Source organism: Hemitrygon akajei, chromosome 9 (assembly GCF_048418815.1).
Source record: "Hemitrygon akajei chromosome 9, sHemAka1.3, whole genome shotgun sequence".
Lineage (NCBI taxonomy): Eukaryota > Metazoa > Chordata > Chondrichthyes > Myliobatiformes > Dasyatidae > Hemitrygon > Hemitrygon akajei.
In genome coordinates this window covers 23,552,386-23,575,795 of record NC_133132.1, presented here as the reverse complement: position 1 = coordinate 23,575,795, position 23,410 = coordinate 23,552,386, and the positions used below count along the sequence as shown (strand labels likewise).

The 23,410-nt window shown below is 43.2% G+C and overlaps 1 protein-coding gene across 4 annotated transcripts in view; it reads left to right on the top strand.

Annotated features, from left to right (window-relative positions):
* slc2a11l (solute carrier family 2 member 11, like) overlaps positions 1-23,410 on the top strand; it is a 47,326-nt gene that overhangs the window by 11,023 nt on the left and 12,893 nt on the right. For 2 of the 4 annotated variants that reach the window (XM_073055628.1, XM_073055630.1), the window contains exons 5-9: positions 13,071-13,200; positions 14,928-15,076; positions 15,687-15,874; positions 16,127-16,237; positions 16,342-16,443. In XM_073055628.1, the coding sequence (XP_072911729.1) occupies positions 13,071-13,200; positions 14,928-15,076; positions 15,687-15,874; positions 16,127-16,237; positions 16,342-16,443 (680 nt within the window). Of the gene's footprint in view, positions 1-2,210; positions 2,371-13,070; positions 13,201-14,927; positions 15,077-15,686; positions 15,875-16,126; positions 16,238-16,341; positions 16,444-23,410 lie in introns of those variants that run through there. The other 2 variants (XM_073055631.1, XM_073055629.1) reach the window with 2 other exon arrangements.

The following is a 23,410-nucleotide window of genomic DNA, read 5'->3' as shown; positions in this document are numbered from 1 at the left end:
AAGAGTGGAGTGGCATTTGCAATCTTCCAGTCCTCTGGGACCATACCAGAATCAAGTGATTCTTGAAAGATCACGACAAATGCATCCATTATCTCTTCAGCAACCTCTCTTAAGACTCTAGAATGTAGTCCATCTGGCCCAGGTGACTTATCCACCTTAAGTTTGCCTGGCACTTTTTCCTTTGTAATAGCAATGGCACTCACACCTGCTTCCTGACACTCAAGGACACTAGTGTCTTCCACAGTGAAGACAGATGCAAAGTAGCCATTAAGTTTATCTGCCATTTCTTTGTCCCCCATTACTACCTCACCAGCATCATTTCCCAGGATCCAATATCAACTCTCACCTCCCTTTTACTCTTTATATAACTGAAAAAAATGTTGGTATCCTGCTTTATATTATTGGCTAGTCTGATCTCATATATCATCTTTTCCCTTATTAAAGCTTTTTTTAGTTGTCCTTTGTTGGATTTTAAAAGCTCCCCAATCACCCGACTTCCCACTCACTTTTGCTACCTTATATGCCCTTTCCTTGGCTTTTACACGGTCTTTACTTCCCTTGTCAGCCACGGTTACTTACCCCTGCCACTTGAGAACTTCTTCCTTCGTTGGGCATATTTGTCCTGCGCCTTGTGAACTATTTTCAGAAACTTAAGTCGTCTCTGCTCTGCTGTCATCCCCACCAGTATCCTCCTCCAATTCACCTGGGCAAACCCCTCTCTCGTCATATAATGGTGCTAGCCTCTGAACTCAGATTGTGATGTCTGACCAATGAGGAGATGAGCTTTTGAAACTTGGAATATAGAACATAGAAATCTACAGCACATTACAGGCCCTCTGGCCCACAATGTTGTGCCAACCATGTAACCTGCTCTAGAAACTGCCTAGAACTTCCCAAGCGCATAGCCCTCTATCTTTCTAAGCCCTAAGGACATAGTACAAGAACGTAGGTGAGAGGGGTATGGCAGTCTATGGTTCAGGTGCAGATCGATGGGACTAGGCAGAATAGTCCCATAGTTTGGCACATTGTATCTCAGAGGCTCTTAACAGGCCCTGTTGTATCTGCTTCACCACTGCTGCTGGCAGTGCATTCCACACATCCAGCACTCTATGTGTGAAAATCTTACCTCTGACATCCCCTTAATACCTATTTCCAAGCATCTTAAAACTATGCCCCCTCGAGTTAGCCATTTCAACCCTGGGAAAAAGCCTCTGGCCATCCACGCGGTCAATGCCCTACAACATTTTATACGCCTCTATCATGTCACCCCTCATCCTCCAACACTCCAAGGAGAAAGGGCCAAGTTCACTCAACCTATTCTCATAAGGTACACTCTCCAATCCAGGCAACCAACTTGTAAATCTCCTCTGCACTCTCTCTATAGTATCCACATCCTTCCTGTCGTAAGGTGATCAGAAATCAACACAGTACTCCAAGTGGGGTCTGACCAAGGTCTTATATAGCTGTAACATTGCTTCACATCTCTTGAACTCAATCCCACGGTTGATCAATGCCAACACACTAGACACCTTCTTAACAACACTGTCAACCTGTGCAGCAGCTTTGAGTGTCCTTTCGATACGGACCCCAGGATCCTGGACCATCCATCACACTGGACAGATAATTTTTTGAAAGTGTTGCTGCTTCAGATTTTTTTTGTTGGTTATGATAGGTCACTTGAAGCTGAACACAAATATAGTTTCAGACTATTTGTATCATGTCGGAATTTGGAGAAACAAGAAATTAACTTTTATTGAATTGAATGTGTTTAATTGCATAACGGTGCCGATGCTTTGCAGTAGTTCAACTAAGCTAAAATGTTTTGTTGATTATTTTCATTTGTACTCAGTGCCTGCCTGAGGCTTCTCACTTGAGTGTCCAAAAATAATCGGCCAGCATCGATGGATTCCAGTTGCCCTGTTCCAGCCATTTCAATTCCAGTTTGTCCATGACTGCAATGTCCCGGTAAAAGCTTTCACCATGCTCGTCACTGACAGTGCCAGGGTTTGCAGGAAGAAATATAAATGGGAATGCAGAAAATGAATCTTTAGTCACATATTGGTTTTGTACTGAGTCACTTGATGGTTTTGTATGTTTGAAGCATGTCGTCAACCAGCTGCACGTAGTTTGGTGCTCTATGGGTGCCAAGAAAAATTTCAACAACATCCTTGAATGACTAACATGTTTTCTCTGTACCCACTAGAAGTTCTTTGAATTGCCAGTCATTGATGACCTGTGGATTAACAAAAAGTAACTTCCTTAATCTTGGCATCAGTTATTCTGGGCAAAATCTGCCCCAAATATCGAAATCTTTCATGGAAAACTTTGTGCCTGGTGACAGCAGATTCCATCCTTGCCATCTTGAACCTGGTAATTCTGCTTTTACCTTTGACAAACCCAAGTCTCTGACCAGGTCATTGAACTCAGATTGACTTATAAGATGAGGCTCGTTCGACATAAAGGGTTCAAAATCTGTATCGGTATTAGTGTCATTTTCCATTCCTGGCTCATACATCATGTCATCTTCCTCTGACTCCATGTCTCTGGTGGCTTCAGTACTGGAAGACTATCGTCATACAGCATGGCTGAAGGGAGATTGGGGTATTCAATGGACTTCTTGTTTTTGCAGAGAAACTAGACACACTGGTCAGATAGAAGGAGCAGTCTGTCACATTATCCTTCGGCTCTTGCCATATCATTGGGACAGCAAACGGCTTTGACTTCCAAATAACTCTAAGATAAAGTGTGAGGAGCCCAGGCTTTGTTTCGGTCACCAATTTTACACCCGAGGCAGAGCTCATCGGCTTTCTTAATAAGAGGAGTCATGTTCTGTCTTTGAAATTTAAGGGCATACAGTACTTGCCATAAAATAACAAGAAAGTATCATATCTGTTGTAACATTGGTGAGACATTTTGCTATCAAAAACACTTCTGAAAATACAATTACTTTCTTATAAGGAGTACACACAATATGCTATGCGAGTTGAGCATGTACATCAACGTGATTGCAAACTGATATACTTGTAAACACAATACATAGAATGCTGTGTGCATGATGGTTGTATAGCTTTTCTAAAACCTGTCCAGCCATCCAGCATCCATCCTGCCTAAGCATGCCTGGACAAGTTAGAGAACTTTTCAGCTTACATTGTGGGCAACATTTTAATTGACTTGAATTATGGATGGAAATAAATATAGGCTTTTTTTTTAAAATGGTGCGTGATAGGGAAATTTTAGTTTGACTTTCATGATCAGCAGCTCAGAATCCATAAGATGTACTTATGAAGCAAAATCTTTGTTGTCCAGTGAATGCTGTCCATGGCACGGAACCGCTAAATCAACTCTGTCCTTATCTGCCGCGTGTATTATTGATGACCCAACCATTCAATTTATTGCCGTGAGTTTTACTTGAGACATGTTGCCTTTATGGTGATGTGTATTTTTGCTGTAAGTATTCCTAATTGCTGGATTGTTGAATGTGCAACTGATGGTTGCAATTTTGTAAGTTTAACACATGTGTAGCACCAGTCTTATCGTGTGTGACTAGTCGTCGCACTCTTTAGAGAAAATCAAATTACATGAGATGCTAATAGGGCATCAGAAGTTTCTAGGTATTGGAAGGAGGCAGTGAATAGAAACCACACACTTCTGGAAATAAGTTTTGTTTATAAGAAAAAAACAATATGTATAAAATATTTACATGAGCAAGAACAATCCAAAATTCAAACATGCTGTTTAAGTTCAAAATCTTAGATATCAAACTACAACAAATTCTTTTTAGTTAGGATCAGCAATATTCCATAGAATAACCTCCAATTTCTCTAACTAATTAGATCTAGTGCTATTCCCTATTTAAAAGTTTGCAGACTAAACTTCCCTTTTTACGTCCCTAGTTAGTTAGAAAACCAGCTATAATTCCTATTCTCAAGTATTATAGTTAACTTCAGTTTCAGTTCCAGACAGTATATCTACAAGTTGAAATTCAAATTCAAAAATTATATATACAGTTAACTCCTTTCACGACAATTCTCCAACATCAAACTCTTAAACAAAGTAAGTCTCAATTCAGTATCTTATCAAAGTCTTAAGAAAAATAATGAGTTCTTGAAGAAAATCAAATTCCGATTCTTCGAATGAAAATAAACTTGTACATCCAACCGTATTAAATCCTCTGCGTCATTACACATTTTGTTCCCGCTTTGGGTGGCTCACCATCTTGTGTCTTGGTTTCGTTGGATGAACTAGTTTATTATTCACAAATGCCTTGGTATAACTTTGCAGAACTAATTCCCAACTACATGGCAGGGATTTTGGACACTGGTCTCTGCTGCGTATTATAGCCGTAGCTTCAATAAATCTTTTTTCGCTATTGTCTCTCCTCCAGGGGTTTCACCCTGAGGGTCTCAAGTTAGTAGGTAAAGATACTCACTACTAATTCCACTCTTAACAGTTCATGTCTTCAGCTTCTAATCGTTGCTGCATTTCTCTCCTTATTCTTCCCGTGTCCAGCCTACCCCTCCCTCGCAAAGCGTTTTGTTCAAATTCTCTTTTTTTTATTGGTTAACCTTGTTTTCATCCCTCCACAGGTAGAACTTTCTAACAGTACAACTTTGGGTTTAATTATCCCTGGGGTACATAAATATTACTGGGGACTGAATGGTGTGTGGGTCTTATTGACTGTAATATTGTTTGTGTTACCAATGCCAAAAATTGCTATAATGATGTACGTCGTACTTCTGATGTCAGTAACGTTGAGTGTGTTACTATGAAGGCAACGCTGCACAGGTTACTGAAGGCTACAATGTGGTGTTGGTTATTCCTGGTGACAATGTTAGGCCCGTTCCGGTTAGCTGTAATGCTGGGTGTGTTCCTAATGGATACAATACTGAGAAGATTATTGATCACTTTAATGTTCGATGTGTTACGGCTGTTTGTGATATTTGGTGTGTTACTAAACCTTCTGCCTATGATTTTGGATGTGTCACTGATAGTGTTTATGTCAGTTAGGTACCCAGTTTTTGTAAAAATTTCTGATGTCATATAGAGTGAGGCCCCTGTAATTGTTGCACTGGGTGTGTTGTTGAGGGTTGTAATGCCTAGTGTAAAAATGAGGTTGTGATACGAACAGCTATAATGCTGGATACGATGGTGGTTTTAATGTTGGCTGTATTCCCGAAGACAACATTGTTCTGAAAGTTATTGATGCATTTACTGTTTGTGGATTAATATGGATGAAAACCTGCAGATGCTGGAAATCTGAGCAACATCCACAAAATGCTGGAGGAACTCAGCAGGCCAAGCAACATATAACCATATAACAATTACAGCACAGAAACAGACCATCGCGGCCGTTCTAGTCCGTGCCGAATGCTTACCCTTACCTAGTCCCACCAACCTGCACTCAGCCCATAACCCTCCATTCCTTTCCTGTCCATATACCTAACCAATTTTACTTTAAATGACAATACCAAACCTGCCTCTACCACTTCTACTGGAAGCTCGTTCCACACAGCTACCACTCTCTGAGTAAAGAAGTTCCCCCTCGTGTTACCCCTAAACTTTTGCCCCCTAACTCTCAACTCATGTCCTCTTGTTTGAATCTCCCCTACTCTCAATGGAAAAAGCCTATCCACGTCAACTCTATCTACTCTCTCATAATTTTAAATACCTCTATCAAGTCCCCCCTCAACCTTCTACGCTCCAAAGAATAAAAACCTAACTTGTTCAACCTTTCTCTGTAACTTAGGTGCTGAAACCCAGGTAACATTCTAGTAAATCTTCTCTGTACTCATCTCTATTTTGTTGACATCTTTCCTATAATTTGGTGACCAGAACTGTACACAATACTCCAAATTTGGCCTTACCAATGCCTTGTACAATTTTAACATTACATCCCAACTCCTATACTCAATGGTCTGATTTATAAAGGCCAGCATACCATAAGCTTTCTTCACCACCCTATCCACATGAGATTCCACCTTCAGGGAACTATGCACCATTATTCCTAGATCACTCTGTTCTACTGCATTCTTCAATGTCCTACCATTTACCATGTATGTCCTATTTTGATTATTCCTACCAAGATGTAGCACCTCACACTTATCAGCATTAAACTCCATCTGCCATCGTTAAGCCCACTCTTCTAACTGGCCTAAATCTCTCTGCAAGCTTTGAAAACCTACTTCATTATCCACAACGCCACCTACCTTAGTATCATCTGCATACTTACTAATCCAATTTACCACCCCATCATCCAGATCATTAATGTATATGACAAACAACATTGGACCCAGTACAGATCCCTGAGGCACACCACTAGTCACCGGCCTCCAACCTGACAAACAGTTATCCACCACTACTCTCTGGCATCTCCCATCCAGCCAATGATGAATCCATTTTACTACTTCAATACTAATACCTAATGATTGAACCTTCCTAACTAACCTTCCGTGCGGAACCTTGTCAAAGGCCTTACTGAAGTCCATATAGACAACATCCACTGCTTTACCCTCGTCAACTTTCCTAGTAATCTCTTCAAAAAATTCAATAAGATTTGTCAAACATGACCTTCCACACACAAATCCATGTTGACTGTTCCTAATCAGACCCTGTCTATCCAGATAATTATATATACCATCTCTAAGAATACTTTCCATTAATTTACCCACCACTAACTTCAAACGTACAGGCCTATAATTGCTAGGTTTATTCTTAGAACCCTTTTTTAAACAATGGAACAACATGAGCAATGCGCCAATCCTCCGACACATCTATGGAAAAGGGTACAGTTGACAGTTCGGGCCAAAAACACTCAGCAGGACTAGAGGAAAAAAACAGCTGAGGAATACGTTTGAAAGGTTGGGGAGAGGAGAGAGAAACACCAGGTCTCGGCCTGAAACGTTGACTGCTCATTTCCATGGATGCTGTCCAACCTGCTGAGTTCCTCTAGCGTGCTATACGTGTTGCTTTGGCCCCAGCATCTGCAGTGTACTTTGTGTTTAGAAGGCCAGTGGAAAGCTCCTCCTGTAGGATGAGGGAATTTATGGAACCTGATAGTCTCCCTGATGACTACATCTGTGGGAAGTGCAGCCAGCTCCAGCTCATGAAACACCATATTAAGGAGTTAGATGAACTTAGGATCATCCAGGAGGCAGAGCAATTGATAGATATGACTTTTGAGCAGGTGGTTACACCCAGAGTGCAGAATTCAAGGAGTAGATGGTTGAACACCAAGAGAGGTAAAGGGAGAGGGAAGTCAGTGCAGGGTCCCTCTGTGGCTATTCCCCTCAGCAACAGGTGACCCCTTTGGATACTGGTGACCTATCTGAGCCAGGCAGCAGCAGCCAGACCAATGGCACTGTGGTCGGCTCTGAGCCTCAGAAGGGTAAGGTGAAGTCAGGCGAAGCAATAGTCATAGGGGATTCAATAGTTAGGGGTCAGCTAGAAGATTCTGTCGCAGCAAAAGAGACACCAGGGTAATGTGTTACCTCCCAGGTGCTAGGGTCCAAGATTTCTCCGAGCAGTTGCAGAATATTCTTGAAGGGGAGTGTGAGTAGCTGGAGGTTGTGGTACATGTTGGTACCAATGACATAGGCAGGAGAGGGGTAGAGGTTCTGCACGGTAAGTTTAGGGAGTTAGGAAGGAGGCTGAAGAGCAGGATCTCCAAAGTGGTAATCTCTGGATTACTCCTGGTGCCACGAGCTAGGGAAGGTCAGAACAGGAAGATAGCGCAGATGAGTGAGTGACTGAGGAGATGGTGTATGGGGCAGGCTTTCAAATTCTTGGATCACTGGAAACTTTTCTGGGGAAGGGGTGACCTGTACAAGTGGGACGCGTTGCACGTGAACTGGACGGGAACCAATATTCTAAGAGGGAGTTTTCTAATGTTATTGGAGAGGGTTTAAACTAGATTTGTACGGGGTGAGAACCAAAGTGAAGAAGCAGAAGATGTGGCAGTTAGCACACAAGTAGTGACAGCTTGTTTATGAGGAAGTTTAGGCAGATTATAGAGCAAAATACTCAGCCAGATGGTTTAAGATGTGTCTATTTTAATGCAAAGAGTATCATAAACAAAGCGGATGAACTTAGAGCATGAATCAGTATGTGGAACTATGATGTCGTGGCCACTATAGAGATTTGGATGGATCAGGGGCAGGAATGGTTACTTAGAGTGCCAGGCTTTCGATGTTTCAGAAAGGACAGGGAGGCAAGAGAGGTGGGGGCATGACACTGCTGATCAAAGATAGCGTAATGGCTGCAGAAAAGGAGGAGGTTATGGAGAGATTTCTACTGAATCTCTGTGGGTGGAAGTTAGAAACAGGAAAAAGTCAATAACTCTACTGGGTGTTTTTTTTTATATAGATGACCCAGCAGTAACAGGGACATCGAGGAGCAAATAGGGAGACAGATTCTGGAAAGGTGTAATAATAACAGGGTCATGGTGGTGGGAGATCTTAATTTCCCAAATATTGATTGGCATTACCCTAGAGCAAGGGGTTTAGATGGGGTGGAGTTTGTTAGGTGTGTTCAGGAAGGGTTCCTGACACAATATGTCGATAAGCCTATAAGAGGAGTGGCTGTAGTTGATCTGGTATTGGGAAACAAACCTGATCAGGTGTCAGATCTCTCAGTGGGAGAGCATTTTGGAGATAGTGATCACAATTCTATCTCCTTTACCATAGCATTGGAGAGGGATAGGAACAGACAATTTAGAAAAGCGTTTAATTGGAGTAAGGGGAAATATGAAGCTATCAGGCAGGAACTTGGAAGCATAAACTGGGAACAGATGTTCTCAGGGAAAAGTACGGAAGAAATGTGGCAAACATTCAGGGGATATTTGCATGGAGTTCTGAGTAGGTATGTTCCAATGAGACAGGGAAAGGATAGTAGGGTACAGGAACCGTGGTGTACAAAGGCTGTTGTAAATCTAGTCAAGAAAAAAAGAGAAGCTTATGAAAGGTTCAAAAAACTAGGTAATGATAGAGATCTAGACGATTATAAGGCTAGAAGGAAGGAGCTTAAGAATGAAATTAGGAGAGCTAGAAGGGGCCATGTGCGTGTAGCTGGAGGAGGTAGCAGAGGTACATAATGAATAGTTTGCTTCAGTATTCACCAGTGGAAATCATAGGGCTGAGTTTCAGTGGACTGAAACGCTCAAGTCTATAGACATTTAGAAAGAAGATGTTCTGGAGCCTTTGAAAGGTATTACGTTATACAAATTGCCAGGACCGTACGAGATGTATCCCAGGCTACTGTGGGAAGCGAGGGAGGAGATCGCTGAGCCTCTAGCGATGATCTTTGCATCATCAAAAGGGACAAGAGAAGTACCAGAGGATTGGAAGGTTGTTCCCTTGGGAACAAGATAACCCAAGAAATTTTAGACCAGTGAGTCTTACTTCAGTGGTGGGCAAGTTGATGGAGAAGATCCTGAGAGGCAGGATTTATGAGCATTTGGAGAGACATAATCTTATTAGGGAGTGTCAGTATGGCTTTGTCAAGGGCAGGTCATGCCTTACAAACCTGATTGCATTCTTTGACGATGTAACAAAACACATTGATGAAGGTAGGGCAGTGGATGTAGTGTGTATGGATTTCAGTAAGACATTTGATAAGATTACCCATGCAAGGCTCCTTCAGGAAGTAATGAGGCATTGGATCCAAGGAGACATTGCTTTGTGGATCCAGAATTAGCTTGCCCACAGAAGGCAAAGGGTGGTTGTAGATGGTTTGTAGTCTGCATGGAGGTTGGTGACCGGTGGTGTTCTACAGGGATCTGATCTGGGACCTTTTCTCTTTGTGATCCCTTGCTTCCCACAGTAGTCTGGGGTATATCTTGTCTGGTCCTGGCAATTTGTATAACTTAAAACCTTTCAAAGGCTCCAGCACATCCTCTTTCTTAATGTCTATAGACTTAAGCATTTCAATCCACTGTAACTCATCCCTATGATTTCCACTGGTGAATACTGAAGCAAACTATTCATTCTGTACCTCCGCTACCTTCTCCAGCTCCATGCACTGGATGAAGAAGTAGAAGGGTGGGTTAGTAAGTTTGCTGATGACACAGAAGTTGGGGGTGGTGTGGATAGTGTGGAGAGTTGTCAGAGGTTACAGCAAGACATTGATAGGATGCAGAACTGGGCTAAGTGGCAGATGGAGTTCAACCCAGATAAATGTGAGGTGGTTCATTTTGGTAGGTCAAAATTGAAGACAGAATATAATATTAATGGTAAGACTGTCGGCAGAGTGGGGAGCAGTGAGATCTTGGGGTCCGTGTCCATAGGGAAGGACAACGGACAAGGGAGTCACTTAGGGAGCGATCCTGCAGAAAGCAGAAAATGGTCGGTATGGGGAAGATATGCATGGTGGTGGGATTCCGTTGAAAATGGCAGACATTTTGGAGAATTATGCACAAGGGATGGAGGTTGGTGGGTTGGTAGGTGAGGACAAGAGGAACCCTATCCCTGGTAGAGTGGCAGGAGGATGGGGTAAGAGCAGACAAGTGTGAAATAGAAGAAATGTGGTTGAGGGCAGCGTTGATGGTGGAGGAAGGGAAGCTGCTTTCTTTGAAAAAGGAGGACATCTGCTTCATTTCAGAATGACATGCCTCAGGAGACAGAGGAACTGTGAGATGGGGATTGCATTTTTACAAGTAACAGGGTGGGAAGAGATATAGTCCAAGTAGCTGTGAGAGTCCATGGGTTTATAATAGACATCAGTGGAGAAGCTGTGTCTGGAGATAGGGACAGTGAGATCAAGAATGAGGAGGGAGGTGTCAGAAATGGAACAGGTAAATTTGAGGGCAGGGTGGAAGTTGGAGGCAAAGTGGATGAAGTTGACAATTTCAGCATGGGTGTAGGAAATGTGCAGGATGATCACCAGTGTAGACTTGGAACACAGACTGTTCCACGTAGCTGACAAACAGGCAGGCATAGCTGGGACCCATGTGAGTAGGAGGAGCCAAAGGAGAAATTATTGAGAGTAAGGACAAGTTCCGCTAGGTGGAGGAGAGTGGTGGTGGAGGGGAACTGGTTGGGTCTGGTGTCCAGAAAGAAACGGAGAGCTTTGAGGCCTTCCTGGTGGGGATGGAGGTGTATAGGGACTGGACATCCATAGTAAAAATAAAACCATGGGGGGCCAATGAAATCATTGAAAATATGGATGAATGTAATTTGTATTGCTGATGGCAGTAATGCTATCTGGGTTTCTCGTGATGTTAATGTTGGGTGTGTCTGGAGTGTTGTAATATTGGGTGTGTACTGATGGCTGTAAGATTTTCTGGATTATTGATGGCCATAATGTTGGATGGAAATAATATTGGGTGTGTCGCTAGTATCTGTAATGTTAGAGGTTTTATTATTCTGTGTAATGTCAGTAATTGTTGCTGATAAATTCAGGAGTTTATCATCGCCTGTAATACTGGGTGAATTATAAGATCATAAGACTATAAGATATAGGAGCAGAATTAGGCCATTTGGCTGATCGAGTCTGCTCCACCATTTCATCATGGCTGATCTAATTTTCCTCTCAGCCCCAATCTCCTGCCTTCTTCCTGTATCCCTTCATGCCCTGACCAATGAAGAATCTATCAATCATTGTCTTAAATAGACATAAAGACTTGGGCTCCACAGCTGCCGGTGGCAACAAATTCCACAGATTCACCTCATCTAAAGAAATTCCTCCTCATCTCTATTCTGAAAGGACCCCCTCTCTTCTGAGGCTGGGTCCTCTGGTCTTAGACTTCCCCACCATAGGAAGCATCATCTCCACATCAACACTCTCAAGGCCTTTCACCATTCAGTAAGTCACCCCTTATTCTTCTGAATTCTAGTGAGTACAGGCCCAGAGCCATCAAATGCTCTTCACATGACAAGCTGTTGAATCCTGGAATCATTTTCACGGACCTCCTTTGAACCCTCTCCGGTTTCATCTCATCTTTTCTAAGATAAGGGGCCCAAAACTGCTCACAATATTCCAAGTGAGGCTTCACCAGTGCTTTATAAAGTCTCAACATTATATTCTTGCTTTTATATTCTAGTCCTCTTGGAATGAATGATAACATCGCATTTGTCTTCTTCACCACAGACTCAACCTGCAAATTAACATTTAGGGAATCCTGCACAAGGATTTCGAAAACCCTTTGCATCTCAGATTTTTGTATTTTCTGTCCAATTAGAAAACAGTCAACCCTTTCATTTCTGCTACCAAAGTTCATGACCATACACTTCCCGACTCTGTATTCCATCTGCCACTTCTTTGCCCATTCTCCTAAGTCATTTTGTCACCTACTTCCTTAAAACTACCTGCCCTTCTACCTACCTTCATATCGTCTCCAAACTTTGCAACAAAGCCATCAATTCCATCATCCAAATCATTGACATATAATGTAAAAAAAATTGCTCCCAACACAGACCCACTGTGGGACACCACTAGTTACTGACAGTCAACCAGAAAAAGCTCCCTTTATTCCCACTCTTTGCCTCTTGCCAATCAGCCACTGCTTTATCCATGCTAGAATCTTTCTTGCAATATTATGGGCTCGAAGCTTGTTAACCAGCCTCATGTGTTGCACCTAGTCAAAGACCTTCTGAAAATCCAAGTACACAACATCAACCAATTCTCCTTTGTCTTCCCTGCTTGTTATTTCTTCAAAGAATACCAACAGATTTGTCGTGCAAGATTTTCCCTTGAGGAAATCGTGCTGACTATGTCCTATTTTATCACGTGCCTCCAAGTACCCTGAAACCACATCCTTCACAATGACTCCAGCATTTTCCAAACCACTGAGGGCAGACTAACTGGCTGATAGTTTCCTTTCTTTTGCACCCTCCCCTTTTTATTGAGGCTGTTGTTGGATGGATTCCTACATTGTTGTGTTTGTGTGTGTAAGTCCTGGCCATTCAGTGTGATGTGTTACTGGTGATCACTGTATTTCAAGACTGAATTCGAATGAGTAAGTGGGACAAGAAGAGGATGGGCTTTACTCACACAACGATTGCATTTGAATGCTTTGTAAAATTGACACTGCAGCAAGGGCCATCTTTTGTCAGTTAATGTCTTCCTGCTGTTTGAAGGTATTGGCCTCAACGTTCACAGTATGTATCTCGGGGAAAGTGCACCGAAAGAACTGCGAGGCCTGGTGTCCCTGACTCGTGCAATGTTCGTTGCCTTCGGTAAATTCATAGGACAAGTGATTGGACTCAGGTAAGATCAGCTTTTCAAATCTCACTAAGTTTCTGCTTCCTGCTAATGCAAACCTGTGGATCGGAAATAATTTATTATTCTCGTACGTATTGAGATAGTGAAAAATCTGTCTTGCATGTTATTCATATAGATCAAATCGCTACTCAGTGCATTGAAGTAGAACAAGGTAAAGACAACTTTAGAATGCAGTGTAACAGCTACAGAGAAAGTGCAGAGCAGGTAAATAGGAAGGTGCAAGATCAGAATGAAGTAGATTGTGAGGTCAAGAGTCCAACTATTGTACTGGGGAACCATTCAGCAGTCTTATAACAACAGGATTAATGATGTTCTTGAGCCTGTTGGTACCTGCTTTCAAGCTTTTGCATCTTTTTCCCAATGGAGAAGGGAGACGAGAGAACGTCTGGGCCAAAGTTTTGATTTTACTTGCTGCTTTATGCTGCACAGTATTCTTGTCTGAGGCAGTAAGAATGCAGACAGAATCCATGGAGGAGAGGTTAGTTTATGTTCCGTGCAGTGCTACACAAACCCATGAGACATCTAGATGCTTTCTATGGTGCATCAATTAAAGTTGGTAAGGACTGGGGCTCTGAAGGAACTGAGAGCCGCTGCTTAATGTGGGAGTAAAGTCAGAAGTAGACCCCGTGCCTCCATGAAACAAAGGTTGGGGGTGGTGTGGATAGTGTGGAGCTGTCAGAGGTTACAGCAGGACATCGATAGGATGCAAAACTGGGCTCAGAAAAGGCAGATGGAGTTCAACCCTGTTAAGTGTGAGGTGGCTCAATTTGGTAGGCCAATTATGATGGCAGAATGTAGTATTAATGGTAAGACTCTTGGCAGTGTGGAGGATCAGAAGGATCTTGGGGTCCGAATTCACAGGACACTCAAAGCTGCTGCGCAGGTTAACTCTTTGGTTAATAAGGCATACGGTGCATTGGCCTTCATCAACCGTGGGATTGAGTTTAGGAGCCGAGAGGCAATGTTACAGCTGTATAGGACCCTGGTCAGACCCCACTTGGAGTACTGTGCTCAATTCTGGAAGAATGGGGAAACTATTGATAGAGTGCAGAGGAGATTTACAAGGATATTGCCTGGATTCAGGAGCATGCCTTATGAGAATAGGTTGAGTGAACTTGGCCTTTTCTCCTTGGAGTGACGGAGGATGAGAGGTGACCTGATAGAGGTGTATAAGATGATGAGAGGCATTGATCATGTGGATAGTCAGAGGCTTTTTCCCAGGGCTGAAATGGCTAACATGAGAGGGCACAGTTTTAAGTCACTTGGAACTAGGTACAGAGGAGATGTCAGGTAAGTTTTTTATGCAGAGAGTGATGAGTGCATGGAATGGGCTGCTGGTGCTGGTGGTAGAGGCAGATACTATAGGGTCCTTTTAAGAAACTTCTGGATAAGTATGTGGAGCTGTGAAAAACAGGGCTATGGGCAATTCTAGGTAATTTCTAAAGTAAGTACATGTTCAGCTCAGCATTGTGGGCTGAAGGGCCTGTATTGTGTTGTAAGTTTTCTATGTTTCTATGAAAGCCGTGATCTATTGAAGGTAGCCGCTTTGCTCTTGTGCACTCTTCAATATGCAAATGACTCTTCATGGGAGTGTAACCTGAAACCTTTTGGCAGAACAGGTAACTGAGTAGTGGCCAAAGGGTACATGTGAAGAGGAGAGATTAGTGGAGAGGGTTATGATGATTGTGATCTGACATTTATCTTTCCTCCAGGGAGATTTTGGGAACAGAGAGTGCCTGGCCCTTGTTGTTGGCCTTTAGCGGCCTCCCTGCCCTCATCCAGCTCGTCCTCCTGCCCTGGTTCCCAGAGAGCCCCAGATACTTACTGATCGACAGGGGTGACAAGGACTTGTGCGTGGACGGTGAGTGGAAGTGGTGAGGTTGTTTTTCCTTTGGGGTGTGGCTCCTCACAACGATGTTGTCGTTACAGTAGCGGATTGGGTGCTATAACCAATCAGGACATGCACTGGACCAGAGAGTGAAATTTGGTCAAGGTTGGTCCGCTCTGAACCAAGCCATTTGCTCTTTTTTTTTAGACACCAGTGAATGGTTGCATTGCGCTGTATAATCAGTGCCCCTCCTGGTTCCGCAGCAACCCAAGTTGAGGAGCCAAGGCACTTCACAAGAGAATAATCAGACACTAATTGACACCAAGACATATAAGGAGATATTAGGACAGTTGACCAAAGGTAGGTTTTAAGGAGTGCCTTCAAGAGGGAAGGAAGAAGGGAAGCCAAAAGGTCTGGGTGGAAACTTTAGAGTTCAGGACGTTCACAGCAGAAGCAAAGAGGCCAGAGATGGAGAACAGAGATGTAGCTGATTACAGATCCCACTGCCAAAATCACTGGGAACCTACTCTCCCCACTCTGATCTCAGGGGCAGTGTGTCTCTGTCTAGGAAGTGAGGAGACGCTGGGCTTCTGTCGCAGCCTTACCTGCTCCTAACCGGCTGCACATGGTTCGTGTCCTGCAGCTCTCCGCAGACTCTGGGGTCAGGGAGATTTCTTCGAGGAAGTCCAAGACATGGAGGCAGAACAAGCCGCAACGAAAGGCGAGCGAGCAAAGACGGCCTGTGAGCTGTTCCAAGACCGCTCAGTGCGGTGGCAACTCATCACCAATATCATGCTGACCGTCGCCATGCAGCTGTGTGGCATCAATGCGGTGAGTAGCAGACGCCTTTAATTCAACGCAGGGGCACGGCACACACAAACTCACACTGGTGCACACTGCAAAAGAATACAGTCAGAAACAAATGCACAGGCAGAAATGCTTGCATGCACACCGACAGAAACGTGGGGACCTGCGGAGTCTCTGTGACTGGGTGTCTGTTGTCACTGTGATTATGTGTGTGTTGCCTCTGTGAAATGGAAATCTCAACACTAAGGTTGACTTGGTTTTATTTTTGCCCCTTAGATCTATTTCTATTCCTCCGAGGTATTCCAGGAAGCCGGAATTCCTGACTGGACGATACCATACGTGGTGGTGGGGGCAGGGGCCACACTACTGCTCACATCAGTGGTCAGTGTAAGTGCTGGTCATCGGGAGACGGGGTGGAGGATGGGCTTCACACTCTCCGCTGCAGAGCTCTCCTTCCACTAAAGCTGTTGAAATCCTTTTGTTCTGCACAGGGATTGTTCATTGAGCGAGATGGGAGAAAGGCCTTGTTGTGGAAAGGATATGGTCTCATGACACTGTGGGCAGCTCTCCTGTGTGTTGCTCTGCCTCTGCAGGTGAGTGTGCAATCAGAGAACGTAGAGAGCACAGTGAGGTCATTTGCTCCATTTTCACCTTTATCAGAACAACTCATTGCCTTGCAAATTTTCTACACCATAGATTTATCCAGTTCCATCCTGAAGACCAAACTGGGACCACATCCTGCAGCGGAGTCCAGTCACACCCTGCAGAAAAAATATTACTTCCTGTCACTCACTCCCCTTTCTAGCTCTGACCAATGGAACAGACACCCTCTTTTCCCCCCTCCAGACCCCTCATCTTTCTATATCCTTCCATTAGATCTCACCTCAGCCTCCCATCCTCTCCAATTTATTCATGTAACCATAGCTCCTCATCCTAGTTTTTGTTGTTTCATATGGCAGGTGTTTTTCTCTGCACTTCTAATTGATTTTTGTCAAAAGTTGTCTTGATTCATGATGAAGTGTGGCCCTGGATGGGCAGGCATGGGAGCTAGTTTGGATCAATCTTCGTCTGGCATCTCATCCATAATCATTCCAACATGAGTGGTCCTGAATTGAAGCACAGAAGTCTCCACTCAACAGCAACGTGTTGATCCTCATCCTAGTAGAAGGCTGGAAATCTGGAGCAACACGCACAATGGCAAACGAAAATGTCAACTGTTGATTTCCCTCCACAAGCATTGCTGCACTCCTCCAGCCTTTTCTAACACCTTTCTTGTAACGTGACCACTTTCTTCAGTTGAAGGTGGACATTGATGATAGAAAATAGAGGGATATGCAAGAAGGAAGGGTTAGGTCAGGGACTCCCAACCTTTTTTTATGCCATGGACCAAAGCTTTAAGCAAGGGGTCCATGGACCCCAGGTTGGGTGGATTAGACTGATTGTAGAGTTGATTGTAAAGTTGGCACAATGTTGTGGGCTGAAGGGCCTGTACTGAGCTGTACATAATGTTCAACGTTCTGTCAAAATCAAAGTAAATCTATTATCAAAGTACATGTATGTCAGAATATACTACCTTGAGATTCATTTTCTTGCGGGCATTCACAGGAAAAATAAAGAAATTCCATAGAATTTATGAAAAACTATACATAAACAAAGAATGATGAACAATGTGCAAAAGAAGATAAATAATGCAAATAAAATAAATAAATGATACGAAGAACGTCAGTCTTTGAAGCTGAGGCTGTAGGTTGTGGAATAGGTTCAGAGTTGTGGAGAGTGATGTTAGAATTGTAGAGTAATAACTGTTCCTAAACCTGGCGATATGGGACCTAAGACTCCTGAACCTCTTGTCCAATGGTTGTAGCGAGAAGAGAGGGACAAGATGAGGTGGGTGCAGGAGGGGGGCTGTCCTTGATGATGGGTGCTGCTGTTGATACAGCTCAGAGCTACGTTTGCCTTGCAAACCATTTTCTCAGTCTTCCCTGCCACTTGTAATTATTTGTCCACGCACAGCCCCCAGTTCTTTTATTCAATGTCGTTTCTCACCATTGAGAAGTCAGAGGTCCAAAGAGATTTGTGAGTCCTCATGCAGGAATCCCTGAAGGCAAACTTGCAGGTTAAATCAGTGCTGAGGAAGGAAAATGCAACGTTAGCATTCATTTTAAGAGGACTAGAATATAAAAGCAAAATTAATGAGGCTCTATAAGGCATTAGTTAGACTTGAAGTGTAGTGAGCAGTTTTGGGTCCCTTAAAGATGTGCTGATATTGGAGAGGGTCCAGAGCAGTTTCATGGGAATGATCCCAGGAGTGAAAGGTTAATGTATGAAGAACACTTCATGAGTCTGTGCCTGTACTCACTGGAGTTTAGAAGAATTGGGGGCAGGGAAGGGGTGGAATCTCATTGAAACCTATTGAATATTGAAGAGCCTAGATCAGGGGTTCCCAACCTGGTTAATTGTAGTGGCCTAAGGCATAAAAAAGGGTTGTGAATCTCTGGCCTAGATAAGAGATTTCCTATTATGGGGGAGCGTGGGACCAGAGGGTGCAACCACAGAATACAAGAACGTCCCTTTAGAACAGAGATAGGAGGGACTCCTTTAGCCAGAGGTTGGTGAATCTGTGGAATTCATTGCCACAGACAGCTGTGGAGGCCAAGTCATTGGGTATATTTAAAGTGAAAGTTAATAGGTTCTTGATTAGAAAGGACATAAAAGATTATGGGTAAAAGGTAGGAGAATGGGGTTAAGAGGGATAATAAATCAGCCATATTTGAATGGTGGAGCAGACTCAATGGGTGAATGACCTAATTCTGCTCTTGTATCTTATGGACAGGGTCCTACGGTTTTATGATTCAGTAATGAGGGGCTACTGCAAATATGTCTGTTGGTCTCTACTTTAAATCTCTTTTTTAACTATTTACCCTAATTGGATATGATTGACAGCTGCATTTGGGTGGTAAAACCTGGTGATCCCCAGGGCTCAGGGTTTGGACCAGAGTTTTTTAGATATACATTAGTGACTTCAACATAACTTAGCAAGGTAAATGAGGATGAGCATTCACTTAGAAGTGTGGAGGATAGTAACAAAGTACAAGAAGGCACAGAGAAGCTGGCAGTGGGCAGACCAGCAGCAGATGGAGTTTCATGGAGAAGTGTGAATTTTGGCCGAATTAATGTTCAGAATAAATCTACACGCAGTGGCCACTTTATTAGGTACACTGGCTTTCTTAATGCAAAAATTAGCCAATCATGTGGCAGCAACTCAGTGCATACAAGTGTGCAGACATGGTCAAGAGGTTCAGTTGTTGTTTAGACTGAGTGGGATGTAAGTGACCACAGCTCTTGATGTCACTTGGTGCAGAGGGACAAGAGTGTATTAAAAGTAAGTCTTTGAAAGTGGCAAACAGAGAAAGTGGTGCGTAAAGCATGTAGGATCAGAAGTTCTTTTCCCCTGTATTTGATACTTGTGACCTCTAGATATCCAGCCTCTGAGTATAATAGTAGACCAATGCACACAAAGCGCTGGAGCAACTCAGCAGGTCCATGCAGGGGAATAAACAGTCAACTTTTTCAACTGAGACCCTTCATTAGGACTGCAAGGAAAGGGGGAAGAAGCCAGAATAAGAAGTAGGGAGGAGGGGAAGGAGTACATGCTGACAAGTGATAGGCAAAGCTGGTTGAGGGGTAAGGTTGGTGGGCGGGGGGGTTAAGTGAGCAGCTGGGAGGTGGTAAAGGGCTGAAGAAGATGGAATCTGAAAAGAGAAGAGAGTGGAAGGAAAGAAGGAGGGGCTCCAGAGAGAGGTGATAATAGGCAGGTGAGGAGAAGAGAAGGGGTAAGAAGGGAATGGAAAACAAAGGAAAGGGAGGAGGAGAAATTACCAGAAGTTAGAGAAATCAATATTCAATGGTACAAAAGTAGAGAAGTTGTGTTGACACAAAACATTGATTAGACGATAACTAGAGCATTGAATCTGCACCCTTCTGGAAGAATCTGAAGGCCCTGCAAAGGGTGCAGAAATGACTTACTAGGGTTGAGTGATCTTAGAATCAGAATCAGGTTTAATATCACTGGTATATGTTGTGAAATATGTTGTTTTACAACAGCTGTACATTGCAATACATAATAAAATTGGTAAATTACAATTAGTAATACACACAAAAATACGAATTAAATAATTAGTGCAAAAAGAGAGAAGAAAAATACTGAGATAGTGTACATGGGCTCATTGTCCATTCAGAAATCTGTTGGTGGAGGGGATGAAGCTGTTTCTAAAACATTGAGTGTGTATCTTCAGGCTCCTGTATCTCCTTCTTGATGGTAGCATGCTATAAGAGGTTAATCAAAAATCAGTTGAGAGCAAAGAAGTGTGAGATGATTTACTTGGGATAGAAGAGCCACGATGAGTTTGGCAGAGTAAGTAGAGGAACCTAGTTTCATGAACAACATTTCAATGACTATGAACATATATTTGTTTATTACCCTGAATAAAGTAACTGCTTTCAGCTGGAGCAATAATGATCTGCTTTCAAAGATGTGGGCTTTGCAAGCTGAGCAAGCATTCTATTGCCCACCCCTAAATGCCCTTGAGAAATTGGTGGAAGTAGAATCAGTTAGGACTTAGAAGGCACCAATTTACTGTGGACCCCGTGCATCTTAACCCTCTGGATGAGCCTCCCATGAGGGACCTTGTTAACTGCTTTACTAAAATCTTTATAGACAACATCCACGATTCTACAGTTCTACCTTCATCAATCATCTTTGTAAACTTAATCAAGTTAGTCAGACATCACTTGCCCTGCACAAAGCCCTGCCATCTGTCCTTAATTAGACCATGGTTTCCCAAATGCTCAAATCCTAATCCTAAGAATTCTCTCCAATAACCTCTCCCCACAAACCTGAGATTCACTGATCACTAATTTCCAGGGTTATCCCTATTTTCCTTCTTGAATAATGGAACACCATCAACTATTTTCCAGTTCTCTGGGCCCTTGGAAGATCTTGGCTCTTCCTCTTACCTCTGTTAATAACTTGAGGCATATCCCATCATGACCTGGACACTTAACCACCTCAATTGTTTAAGAGACTAATAGAACCATAGAACATTACAGCACAGAAACAGGCCTTTTGGCCCTTCATGGCTGTGCTGAACCATTTTTCTGCCTAGTCCCACTGACCTGCACCTGGCCCATATCCCTCCATACACCTCTCATCCAGGTACCTGTCACAAGTTTTTCTTAAATGTTAAAAGTGAGCCCACATTTACCACTTCATCTAGCAGCTCATTCCACACTCCCACCACTCTCTGTGTGAAGAAGCCCCCTCTAATGTTTCCTTTAAACTTTCCCCCTTCACCCTTAACCCATGTCCTCTGTTTTTTTTTCTCCCCTAGCCTCAGTGGAAGAAGCCTGTTTGCATTCACTCTATCTATACCCATCATAATTTTATATACCTCTATCAAGTCTCCCCTCATTCTTCTATGCTCCAGGGAATAAAGTCCTAACCTATTTAACCTTTCTCTGTAACTCAGTTTCTCAAGTCCCGGCAACATCCTGGTAAACTTTCTCTGCATTCTTTCAACCCTATTAATATCCTTCCTGTAATTCAGTGACCAAAACTGCACACAATACTCCAAATTCGGCCTCTACTTCTTTTTCTCAAAATGTCCTTGCAAATTTGCATGCTCCACATCCCTCTCCTTGGTATATACTGATGCAAAGTCATCATTTAGGGTCTTATCCAACCTCCAAGCATGTCTTCCCTCCTTTATCCTTGAATGGTCCTACTACTTCTTGGTTATCCTCCTTCTCTTGCTGTATGTATAGAATGAAGGGAAGCAAAAGAAACAGATAAATATAGGCTGGTTACCCTGTCTTCAATGGTTGGGAAGATGTTGGAGTCCATGATTAAGAATGAGGTTTCAGGGTACTTAGAAGCACATGATAAAACAGGCTAAAATCAGCATTGTTTCCTTAAGGTGAGATCTTCCCTGACAAATCTGTTGGAATTCTTTAAGGAAGTAACAGGCAGGATAGACAAAGGAGAGTCAATGGATGTTGTTTACTTGATTTTCAGAAGCCCTTTGACAAGGTGCCGTACGTAAGGCTGCTAAACAAAATAGGTGCCCATGATATTACAGGAAAGGCACTAGTATGGATAGAAGATTGGCTGACTGGCAAGAGGCAGAGTGGGAATATAGGGGGCCTTTTCTGGTTGACTGCCAGTGACCAATTGTGTTCCAGTGTTAGGTCTACTACTCTTCATGTTATATGTTAATGATCTAGATGATGACATTGATGGCTTTGTGAATGATACAAAGATAGGTGAAGGGGAACGTAGTGTTGAGCAAGCAGAGAGTCTGCAGAAGGACTTGGACAGATTAGGAGAATGGGCAAAGAATGAGTGGATGGAATACAGTGCAGTAAAGTGTATTGCCAGGCACTTTGGCAGAAGGAATGAAGGTGTAGGCTATTTTCTAAATGGGGAGAGAACACAGAAATTTGAGGTGCAAAGGGATTTGGGAGGACAAGTGCAGGATTCATTAAAGGCTACCCTTGACTCCATTCTGTCACCCTTGGTTCAGTCCCTTCCCACCTATGTTGTGACACTTCTCATGCTCTCTAACTTTCAATTCCCTGGCCTTGACCACTTAATTTTCACTATAGATGTCCAGTCCCTAAGCATTTTTATCCCCCTTCAAGAAGAGCTTGATGCTCACTGCTTCTTTCTCAATAAAAGAACCAACCAGTTGCCCTCCAGCCCCACCCTATTCTGTCTGACAGAACTGGTCTTCACCCTCAACAATTTATCCTCTGGGTCCTCCCACTTTCTCCAGACTCGAGGAGTAGCCCTGGGTGCACACGGGTGTCCCAGCTATGTCTGCCTTTTCATTGGCTAGGTACAACAGTCCATGTTTCAAGCCTTCTTTCCCTAACTCTTCCCCCACTACATTGGTGCTGTTCATGTACCCATTGCTGAGCTCGTCAATTTCATCAACTTTGTTTTCAACTTCAACCTTGCCCTTAAATTCTGTTGGTCCATTTCTGACACCTCTCTCCCCTTTCTCAAACTTTCTGTCTCCAACTCTGGAGACAAACTGTCGTCCGACATCTTTTATAAAGCTGCCAATTCCCATAGCTATCTTGGCTACCTAGTCTTCTGTAAAAATGCTGTTCCCTTTTCTCAGTTCCTTCATCTCTGCCACATCTGTTCCCAGGATGAGGCTCTCCTTTCCAGAACATCAGAGATGTCCTCCTTCTTCAAAGAACGGAGTTTCCCTTCCTCCAGCATTGACACTGACCTCACCTGTAACTCCTCCATTTCCTGGACATCCCCATTCACCTCATCTTCCCACAACTTGAACAGTGATAGAATTTGTCTTGTTTTTACCTATCATCCCATGAACCTCCACATCCAAAACTTTATTCTCCGCAACTTCTGCCATTTCCAAAGTGATCCTTCCACCAAACACATGTTTACTTCCCACCCCCATCCCTCCACTTTCTGCAGAGATCATTCCCTCTGTGATTCCATTGTCCATTCATCCCTCTCCATTAATCTCT